This window comes from Manacus vitellinus, unplaced genomic scaffold, assembly GCF_001715985.3.
Source record: "Manacus vitellinus isolate BGI_N305 unplaced genomic scaffold, ASM171598v3 scaffold_103_pilon, whole genome shotgun sequence".
Lineage (NCBI taxonomy): Eukaryota > Metazoa > Chordata > Aves > Passeriformes > Pipridae > Manacus > Manacus vitellinus.
The window spans coordinates 617,018-627,333 of record NW_021938814.1 but is presented as its reverse complement, the minus strand read 5'-3'; the positions used below and the strand labels follow the sequence as shown (position 1 = coordinate 627,333).

Sequence of the window (10,316 nt, the reverse complement as noted above, 5' to 3'; positions counted from 1 at the left end):
TGTAGATCAGCTCTGAGCTCTGGCTGGATTTTTCCCAGCCTGTTGGTTGCCCCTTTGGTTGGTTTTCCTGCAGCAGCACGTCCCACAGAAGGAGGGAGAATCCTGGGGGGTTCTGCTCCATCTGGTCTTTCCCCTGGGTGTGCCTTTGGCTTGAGGGGGACAGCAGGGACACATGGCTGCCTTGGTCATCCCAGTATCCAGTGCCATCCCCAGCATCCTCTGGCTCACCCTCATGGCTCATATGGGAGGAGAAACAAGCAGCAGGAGAGCTGCACCTCCATAGAATCCTAGAATCATGGAATGATTTGGGTTGGAAGGGACCTTAAACCTGTCTGTGGTGGGGGGAAACCATGACACTTGTCTCATTCCAACTCCCTGCCATGGATAGGGACACCTTCCACTAGACCAGGTTGTTCAGGTTGTTATTTTCCCATCAGAGCAAGAACAAAAAAGGATTACCATGAGAAAATTACTCTCCCTGGGCACAGAGGGTCATATCCACAACGACAAAACCTTGTTAGGCCTGAGAAACTGAGAGTTTATGGCAGTTTGGGGAAAACTCACATGAGATCTTCTCCCCCTCTCTGCAATGCTGAAGCCAAAAGCCAAAAGGAAAACAATTATTATTCATACATTGCAAAAAAAAAGCTTGAAAATGAAAAGCTCTGCTGGGAGAGCTGGAGATGTTCAGACTGGAGAAAGGGAGGCTTCCAGGGAGACCTTAGAGCACCTTAAAGTGCCTAAAGGGGCTCCAGGAGAGCTGGAGAGGGACTTTGGACAAGGGTCTGGAATGACAGGACAAGGGGGAATGGCTTCCCACTGCCAGAGGGCAGGGTTAGATGGGATATCGGGAAGAAATTCTTCCCTGTGAGGGTGGGGGGGGCCTGGCACAGGCTGTCCAGAGAAGTTGTGACTGCCCAGAGAAGCTGTGACTGCCCCTGGATCCTTGAAAGTGTCCAAGGCCAGGTTGGATGGGGCTTGGATCAACCTGGGCTAGTGGAAGGTGTCCCTGCCCACGGCAGGGATATGCACTGAGATGGTCTTTAAGGTCCTTTTGAACCCAAAGCATTCAGGGATTCTGTGGTTCTAAGAAAATCTGGCTGTGGAGAGGTAATTCTGCCACAGCCCTGCTGCTTCCAAGGTCTCACAATCCCTCATAATGGCAGGGGACAGGCCACAGATTGTTCATTTTGGGTCTCATGTTGGGCACCAGGCTCTGATTTTAAGCTTAGGATGTTAGGGATACCAAAAACAACCCCTGGAAAAGGCTGATCCCCCTTTCAGAATGGGAGACGTGGGAGGATCTGAAGGACTCCAAGGAAAGATTTCACATTAATATGTGACAATGCAGAGATGCAAAACCAGCTGCAAAAGCAGAAGGCAGCGACAGCAAAGCCAAATGTGCCTTTTCCCTGCACTCCAGTCCCAGGGAATTGCCATCAGCTCCAACATCCAGTGCCATGGTTACCCATGGCACCACTGCAGAGCCCGTTTGGCAGCCCAGCCATGCCGTGTCCCCTGAAGTCACTTCCTTGCCTAATCCAGTTTAACATCCATCACACCACACGCCCTCCTGGAGCCCGAGGAGATGGGCTCAGTGCCCGTCCTCTGCCCGGAAAGGCAGCTCTGCCTTCCTGCCAGACTCCCAAAGGGCTGGAGCAGCAATCCCAGCGGTGCTCTGCAGGGATGCCGGGCTTGGACACGCCACCACACACATCCCATCCTGTCCCATCCCATCCCATCCCAACCCCCACCTTCACAGACTGTCCCCAAACGTGCCCGTGTCTGCTGATTCCCAGGAATGGGGTCAAGGGGCCAAAGCAGCCAAAAACTGAGGGTCTCCTCCTTGCTGACAGCACAGAGACGTGGAGGAGATGTTCCGAACTATCCAGAGAAGGAGGGAGCGAGGGAAAAGCTCCCTTCCTTTCTTCTCTACTCTCCCAAAGTGCCCATTTCCCCAAAATGTTTCATTGCATCACTCTAATTTCAAGTGTCCAAGGCCAGGTTGGACAGAGCTTGGGACAACTTGGGATAGTGGAAGGTGTCCCTGCCCATGTCAGGGGGTTGGAACTGGATGGGCTTTAAGGTCCCTTCCAACCTAAACCATCCCATGATTCTACGGCAGTTTCTGGAGGGGATCCCAATCCCCTGGTTCCCACAGGTCCCTGCTCCTCCTGGCACAGTGTGAGGTCCGTCTCCATATTTCAGGAGGCTGGAGGGCAGCTCCTGCCATCCCGTGTCCCCGAGGAGTGGCTTCTCCCTCGCTCCTCTTGGGCAGCTCCGTTTCCAGGCGCAAAGACCTGCCTGGTGCTTCTTTGTGCCAGAGCGTTTCCGGTGGGGGAATAAAAACACTCATTAAGGGCCTGCACAGGCAACGAAATGACACTTTGTCATCTTGGATTTGAGCTGAACACACGTCAGTGGGGCTGACGAGAGTCAAATTAATTTGGCTTTTGCAATGGCTCCTGCGCGACGTTAATAAAAGCGGTGTTTTGTGAAGGACACAGAGAGATTCGTGGCCATCCTTGTCCTCACAGAGCTCTAATTGAGGCCCTTTTCTCCTCTGGAATCAGAGAAGGAGGGTTGATGGCTTTTTTTTTTTGTTTTGTTTTAGGGCTCTGGGGATATCCCCCGCCCAGCAGCGCAGGATGTATCCCAAAGATGTAAAGGGACGCGGGATGCAAAGGGACTCAGGTTTCACTGGGTTCCTCTCCTTGCATGCACCAATTTTTCTTTTATTTTGCCATTAAATTTGATCCAAATCATTTCTTTGACCCCACTTGCCAGGACTGCTGTCCCTTATCATTGGGAGAGTGACTCCACTGCAGCGACAAGCAGATCCCAGCGGGATGGATGCCGGAGGTTGTCTCCCAGCCCCGTGTTTCCTGATGAGGAGCCATAAACCTCCCAGAAAAACAAGCAGCTGGCAATTAGTGGTCAGCAGCCGAGTTGGGGGCTGGCAGGAGTGAATCCTTGGAGTGGGAGCCGCTTGGAGCATCCTGCCTGGGGTTTGTCCCCCGTGCTGCCACGGATCCTGCTGGGCCCTCTTCCCACCGCTGTCACATTCCTTGGCATGCTGGTCTCTGCAGGATGTGACCCCCTTGGCATTTCCAACATTTTTCCCCTTTTTTAAAAAAACTTTTCTTTCTTTTTTTTTTTCCATCCCAGGCAGCCTTTCCCTCTGGCTTAGCAGAGAATTAGGCAACTGGTCCTGAAATTGCAGCGTGAGCAACCAGGTCACGACCATTCGGATAAACAAAGCGCACGGACCCACGGCTCTTCCCAAAGATTTTTGGCTCCTTCTCAAGCCAAGCACTCACTGAGACATAGTTGGGTGCACCAAAAACCCTGAACCCAGGAAGTGCCTTTGCTCCTGCCGCGTGCGTGGATGGGGGAATAATTTGGGAAGGGGCAACCGCGACCTCCGAGCGGTGGGTGGGACGCTGCCAATCCAGGGATGGATAATGACATTCCATCGGTGTGGGGAGCACTCCCAACTTCACCCTCATGTTCAGGCACATCTTGCAACCCCCTCCCCCCCAAAATTCCAGCTCCTACAAAACCCCCAAGCCACGGGGTGCTGCCAAAAACCTGCCGGTGGGGCTTGAGCAACAGCAGCCCATGCCTGACATCTGCCCACACGCATTTTGGAGGCCAGTAAACTTCCTGTGGATATTGGCTGCCTGACAGAAGTGACTGAAATATCTGCCTTTTCTTAGGGTGGGTATTTTTTGGCTTTGTGTTTTGATAACAGGTAGGAGCTCTGCCTGCTTTTCCCTGGCTGTGGGAGATACAAGTCTTAGGGAAGAGCTCAGGGGTGGGAGTGTTTCTGCGGCTGGAGAGCAGAGGTGAGGTAAAAATGTCATCACACGTCTCTAAAACACAGTTTATTTTCACTTTTTAGGAAAGCTGAGGCACCCATTTCCCCTGCCAGCCTCTCCTTCTGCCTCCTCCCCCCATTCCCGTGGCTTCATCCCACGGATGCTCCAGGCAGGCGACACATTTCCTCCAGGAACCAGATCTACCCTGAGGTGCATCATAAGCACGAACCCACACATGACTCAGCAGGATCCTTTGAGAGACATTTATTACTTAAATAATAACTATTTTTTTTTTTTACATCATCTCAGCTCTTACACAGCAGAAAATCTCCAAATCTTGGCACTTTTGGGTGTTCTGAGCAGAGCTGCAGCTCCCAAACGAGACACCCCACTTGCAACAGCACAATGCCACTGTGTGTTGGATGCTGCACAAACAGGAGCCACAAGACCCTCAGTGACCCCTAACAGCAACAACAGCCTTGGAATGTGGGATTGGATGCTCCTCATCCCAATGGGAGCCAGCTTAGAGTCCCAAAGATCAGGAGGCATCTCGCAAAACAAAATAGAGGCACTGGAGGATGCTGCCTCAGTCCAGGATTGATGACCTGGATGTTTTTGCACTTGGGTTTTAATTTTTTTCCTTTTTTTTTTTGTTTTGTTTTGTTTTGTTTTGTTTTGTTGATATTTTTGTTTGGTTTTCATTTTGAATAAAACTTGCAGAGAAGTGAATGCCCCAAAACCCACCAGCAGCATCACCCTGGCTGTGGGTGAAGCTCGTGGCTGTGACAGATACCTCTCAATCCTTGGTCAGGTTCTTTATTCCCCTTGATGGCTCTTGGACAAACCACAAGGCAAAGGGAATTGCAAAATGGGTGCTGAGGAGGGGCTGCAGACTCTGCTCCATCACAGCATGAGGGAAGTGCCATAATTTGGTTTCTTCTCTGCCCTGGTGCCCCTCAGGGACCCACCGGTGCTTAAAATCTCTGGGGTGGGGGACAGACAGACAGACAGACAGACACATGCACAGAGATCTACACCTGAAAAAGTGCATTTCTTTAGGTAACTGGCCTATAAAAAAAAGGGGAATATCTGGGGGCACACTGCTCCTGTTGTCTCCTCTCCAACCCCTAGGGATCTGTGCGGATGCTTGCAGCCACGATGGCCATCCAGCCCCACCTCCAGGAGCTGCCTGCGCCCCAAAACCACCTCAGGGACCTTTCTGGGAAGCACACCAGCAGGAAGCCCTGCTTCCCAACATCCCTCCCCAGCAGTAGTGTTATAGCAAAGCCCCCCATGCTTCACCCCCTGACTCTCCCACAGTGGAGCCAAACAGAGCCTTCCCCCTTTTCCATGCAGGACCCGCCCCATCTGAGGGTTACAGCCCTTCCCAGGTATTTATCAGCCCTTCTGATCTTGTCCCACTGTAATTTTTTGCCCTGTGAGAAACCACACTGGCTTTCCAGGGGCTTCCCAGGTGACACCTGGTCCGCCCCAGGCCCACCCCACAGCAGCCACGTCTCTTTACGGGCCGTAAGGCAGAGCTTCGTTAACACCTGTCCGGGCTGTGCTTCACCTGGCAGGAGTCTCCTGGAATGGCTGATGGATCTACGGCTCACAGGGGCCCAGTTTTGTCTTTGCAGGGCATGGAGTCCGTCTGTCCGGGAGCGTGGGGGTCACCCGGCAGCACAGCACCGAGCGCAGGAACCGCAGCACCGGCGGCCTCAGGATGGCAAAGACCCAGGGATCGACGATGGAATTGATGGAGAGGAACCTCAGGGCGAGCAGGTCCCACTCGTGCTCGCCCTCTTCCGTGATGAACTTGTTCATGTAGGCACGGATCTGCAAAAGCACGGGATCGTGGAATGGTTTGGGTTGGAAGGGACCTTAAGGACCATCTCGTTCCAAGCCCCTGCCATGGGCAGGGACACCTTCCACTAGCCCAGGTTGCTCCAAGACCTTTCCAACCTGGTCTGGAACACTTCCAGGGATGGGACAGCCACAGCTTCTCTGGGCAACCCATGCCAGGGCTTCACCATCCACAGAGTAAAGAATTTTTTCCCAATATCCAACCTAACACTACTCTTTTTCAGTTTGAATCCATCCCCCCTTGTCCTGTCTCTCCAGGCCCTTGTAAATAGTCCCTCTCCATCTTTCCTGTAGCTCCCTTCAGGTACTGGGAGGCCACAATCAGGTCACCTGGGAGCTGTCTCTTTTTCAGGCTGTACAATCCTGATTCTCGCACCCGTGGGACGAAACACCACGTGTGAGACGGAGAGGATGAGGGGTGCGGGACCGCTCCCGTCCTTCCCACAACGTGCCGACTCACAGCAGCCCACGGGGCTTCCCGGAAGGGTGACTCAGCACTCCTTACTCACACGGGTCAGCTCACCACCCCCTCCCTCCGGGGGCCAGGGGATGCTTGGATGGGGGTGGGAAGCACAAGCATCCCTCTGTTGGGTACCACCCGGGGATGGCGCATCCCAGGGCAGGAGGCGGCCATGCTGCATTTCCAAGAGGTGTCCTGGGTTGTTTTTTTTTTAGGGGGAGGATTTTGTGACCTGATGGGTTGGTGTGCTGGCTGCTCCTGGGAGGAGGGTGGTTGCTGTGGGCAGCCCCGGACAGGAGAGAAAGTGTCACCCCCAAGGAGGCACCGGCGGCGTTCGGTTTGAGACGCTGCCAAAACGCAGCCCAAACACAGCCCCACATGGGAGCTGGGCAACGGGAAAAGGGAAGCTGGCTCTGGATAAGGCTATATCTGCTACCACAGGGCCCGTGGGATCCCCGCCAGCGCCGCTTTCCCATCCCATCTGCCCCAAGCAGACTCGCAGGGCTCTGTGCACGTGCCCCCACCAAAGGGTTCCACTTTGTAATGACCACAGCAGCCAAACCCGGGCTTTTTTTGGGACACAAAAACCTCTCAGGATGTGTGAGACCATTTGTCAGGAGCTGAAGCGTCTCTCAGGGCTTTCGGTCTGGCTCCTGGTATGCTCACGAGCATCCAAACATTACTCCTTTGCCCTAAAACCCCGTCAGCCTGGCTCGGCTCTACCCCGTGCTTATTTTCTTTTCCCTTAGGAAAAGAAAGGGAGCATGAAGGAAGGTAGAGTCTATTTAACACAGAATTAGCACTGGCTGCACTCCCAACCTTGGTGGGGTTCCCTTCTAATGGGAACAAAATGACCTCCTGTGGCAGGGGGTCACACACACACAGCCAGGGGATTGAGTCCAAGATGATCCCGGTGTAACACCATTTGGAGGGATGAAAAGTGGCCCTTTGGAGGGGAGAGCCCCAAGCAGAGTCAGGGGACTCGCTTTCTCCCCTTCCTCACTTGGCTGCGGGGGTTCAACCCTGGATTTCTGCTGGAAGTCTTGTACATGGACGGGGTGTGGGATGTGGGGACAACCCCTGCATCTCCAGCTCCATGCGCAGAACTCTGGGATAACTCATCCCCCCAGCACAGATACCCACTGCCTCCATCCCAGGGCATCTCCTTCATCTCCATCTTTGGATGCTTAATTGATTGCTCTGCCATCCCTCACACCTCCACCAGGAGTGCCCGGCTCCTGGGAACTGCAGTGATGCCGTGTGGTCCAGGTGATCCCCACCCTGGTCCCTGCCTGAGCCTGGCTGGCCTTTGAGCTTCCGTGGGGTGGGAGGGCACTCCTGCCATCTCATCCTTCTGCCATCTCATCCTCCTGCCACCCCATCCACCTGACACCCCATCCTCCTGACACCCCATCCTCCTGACACTGCATCCTCCTGACACTCCATTCTCCTGCCACCCTGTGATCCTGACACCCCATCCTCCTTCTGGCACTGGGGATACAGGGAGCGATTTCCCCCCACTCCCCAAGGGATGTGCAAACTGCCAAGAGTTCGTGGCCGAGCTGGGCTCTCCCAAGCTTCGGGAAGAGCAAAGCTTTGACCTCAACCCTTGGGATTTGGACAGCAGAGCTGGGGGTGAGCCTCACAAAGGGAAGGAGAGAAATGTGGGCGCTGGGCAGAGGGGACCCCACCCCGGGGTGGGAGAGGCGGCCGCACTCACCGTGAAGGGCAGGGAGCAGATGACGAAGGTGATGGTCATGATGGAGAGGAGGAGGAGGTGGTCGATCTCCTCGGCCATGGAGAACATGCGGCGGCCGCAGCCGGAGGCCGCACGGGGCTGCTCGAGCGTGGCCACGCGGCGCGTCCGCTGCGCGCGGCGGTGCATGCGGGCCAGGTTCACGATCACGCTCAGGTTGCAGAGCAGCACGGCCAGGATGAGGAAGAGGAGCAGGGTGGCGTAGAGCAGCGAGAAGGTGACGTTCAGCCCGGCCGCCCCCCGGCCGCCGCGGCTCTGGTGGGAATCCAGGTGCATCTGGATGAAGCAACAGGTGCCGGGGCAGTACTGGACGTAGCGGCCGAAGCCCAGCAGGGGCAGGGAGCAGAAGGCGGCCGAGAAGGTGTAGATGGCGGGCAGGGCCACCAAGCCCGTGCGGGGGCTGAGGAAGCGCTCGTAGAAGTAGGGCTGCCCCAGGGCCAGGCAGCGCTCCAGCGCCATGGTGAAGAGGATGAGCATGGTGGCGAGGCCGAAGAAGCTCATGGCGAAGCCGAAGTAGAGGCAGATGTGCCCTCCCTGGACCAGGGCGGTGAGGGTGTGGTTGCGGTGGTAGGACGCCAGGACGAAGGGGCTGACGGAGCAGGTGCCCAGCAGGTCGGTGACCACCAGGGCCAGCACCAGGACGTGGAAGAGCGAGGGCGGGGCATGGCGGGGGCCCGCGGCGGCCGTGCAAGCAGCAGCAACAGCAGCCCAGGAGGTTGCCCAGGACCACGCCGAGAACATGAGGGCGCTGATCAGGCGGTGAGCCTTGCCGCCGCTGACCCGCCCGCGCCCCGCACCGCCTCGTCCCGTCCCGTTTCATCCCTCCGCCGCCGCACGCCGCACGAACCGACTGCGCTTGCCACCACTCCCGGCACCGGCACCGCCCGCCCGACGGCAACCGCCAACCCACCGCCCCCGCCCGCCGCCGCCCCCCGGCACCGCCCGGCCACCGGCTCCCAGAGCGATGGACGCGGGAGGAGGGCGGGCGGGAGACACGCAGCGGACGAAAGCACCCGGCGGACGAAGAGCCCCGGGGCCGGTCTGGGAGCCCCGGACACGGCCAGTCCCGGTGCGGTGCCAGCGGTCCCGGTGCGGCCCCAGGACCGCTGGTATTGCCCCGGTACCGCTCCGGGAGTGCCGAAGCACCCCCAGCTCCAGTGCCCGACCGGGAGCGCCTCGCGGGGCCATCCCCTGTGCCGGGCTGGGAGCCCCGGAGAGGCTCTGGGAGTCCTTTGCATGCCCAGTCCCGATGCCGGTTCAAGAGTCCCGGTACCGGAGCCCCGGTGCAGCTCCAAGAGCCCCAAGGCACAGCCAATCCCGGCGTGGGATCCAAGAACCCCGCACATGATCCCGGGAGGACCGGGAGCACCTCGAATGGCCAGTCCCCAGCCAGTCTGAGAGTCCCAGTGCCGGTCCAGGAGTCCCAGTGCTGGTCAGGGAGCCCCTTTCATGTCCAGCCTCAGTCCTTACATGGCTTTGGGAGCCCCAACACCAAGGTGCTGATCTGGGAGCCCAGTGCCATGGCCAGCCCTGGTACCAGTCCAGGAGCCCCACATGCAGCCAGCCCTGGGCTGGTCTGGGAGTCCCAGTGCTGCTCCAGGACCTCCAAGGCACAGCCAGCCCCGGTGCTGATCCAAGGACCCCAAAGCACTATGAGCCCCACTGCCACCTTCCTCGTTCTGGTGTGGGGCTACCAGGGACACCCAGCTGAAACCAGTTTGTGTGGGAAGTTCCCATGGCCCCAGAGCTGCCTGGAGCTCATGGAGAACTCCTTGCCCCATGGCTGGCACCATGCCACGTCCCAGTTGTCCCCCCCTCTTATATGTCATCAGAACTCCCCATGTGAGTGCAGCCTGCAGTTGGTGTCTGGCCATGACCTTAAAGACTGTCTTGTTCCACCGTGGGCAGGGACACCTTCCACTAGACCAGGCTGCTCCAAGCCCTGTTCAACCTGGCCTTGAACACTTCCAGGGATGGGACATCCACATGCTCAAGCCCACAGGTCTTGGATGCTCTTTTGATCCTTCAGGACACCAGCCCTCACTCAAGCTGCCCTTTATTTAAGCAGCTGGTGCTTCACAGGTTATTTCCAGACCCCTCAAGTGTAGAAAGTCTTTTACCTCCCCTGGCCCTGGGACTACTCCAGCAGCTGCAACTACTTCATTTTTCATTTATCCAGCACACCCGGCCCCCCAAACCACAGTGAAACTCTGCAGCGTCCACGACTGTATCACAGACACGGCAGGCTGAGGCCACAAGCGTGTTTTCGGCTGTTATTTTTAAAACCTTGCTTTTGTAACAGGAACTTCGTACAGGAAATGGGGTGCACAGCAAACTCCAGGGCTGTGGTTTGTGACAGCACCTCCATTTCCGAGGGGGCCACTGCTAGTCCCGGCTTTGGTTTCTTCTCCCA

General features: G+C 56.8%; 1 protein-coding gene across 1 annotated transcript; it reads right to left on the bottom strand.

The window, feature by feature from the left end:
- Nucleotides 1-4,908: 4,908 nt before the first annotated feature.
- On the bottom strand, nucleotides 4,909-8,738 carry PTGER2 (prostaglandin E receptor 2). Its single transcript, XM_029963663.1, has 2 exons — nucleotides 7,868-8,738; nucleotides 4,909-5,660 (listed from the first exon to the last, which is right to left on the bottom strand). Exons 1-2 carry the CDS (start codon nucleotides 8,642-8,644, stop codon nucleotides 5,427-5,429), a joined length of 1,011 nt encoding a protein of 336 aa, XP_029819523.1. The 5' UTR covers nucleotides 8,645-8,738; the 3' UTR covers nucleotides 4,909-5,426.
- Nucleotides 8,739-10,316: the final 1,578 nt, after the last annotated feature.

What these genes read in the sequence shown, in the direction of transcription:
- PTGER2 (XM_029963663.1), bottom strand. Translation starts at nt 8,644, where the DNA reads ATGTTCTCGGCGTGGTCCTGGGCAACCTCCTGGGCTGCTGTTGCTGCT. An exon ending in TCTGCTCCCTGCCCTTCACG is followed by an intron (nt 5,661 to 7,867) that starts GTGAGTGCGGCC and finishes GTGCTTTTGCAG; the next exon opens with ATCCGTGCCTACATGAACAA.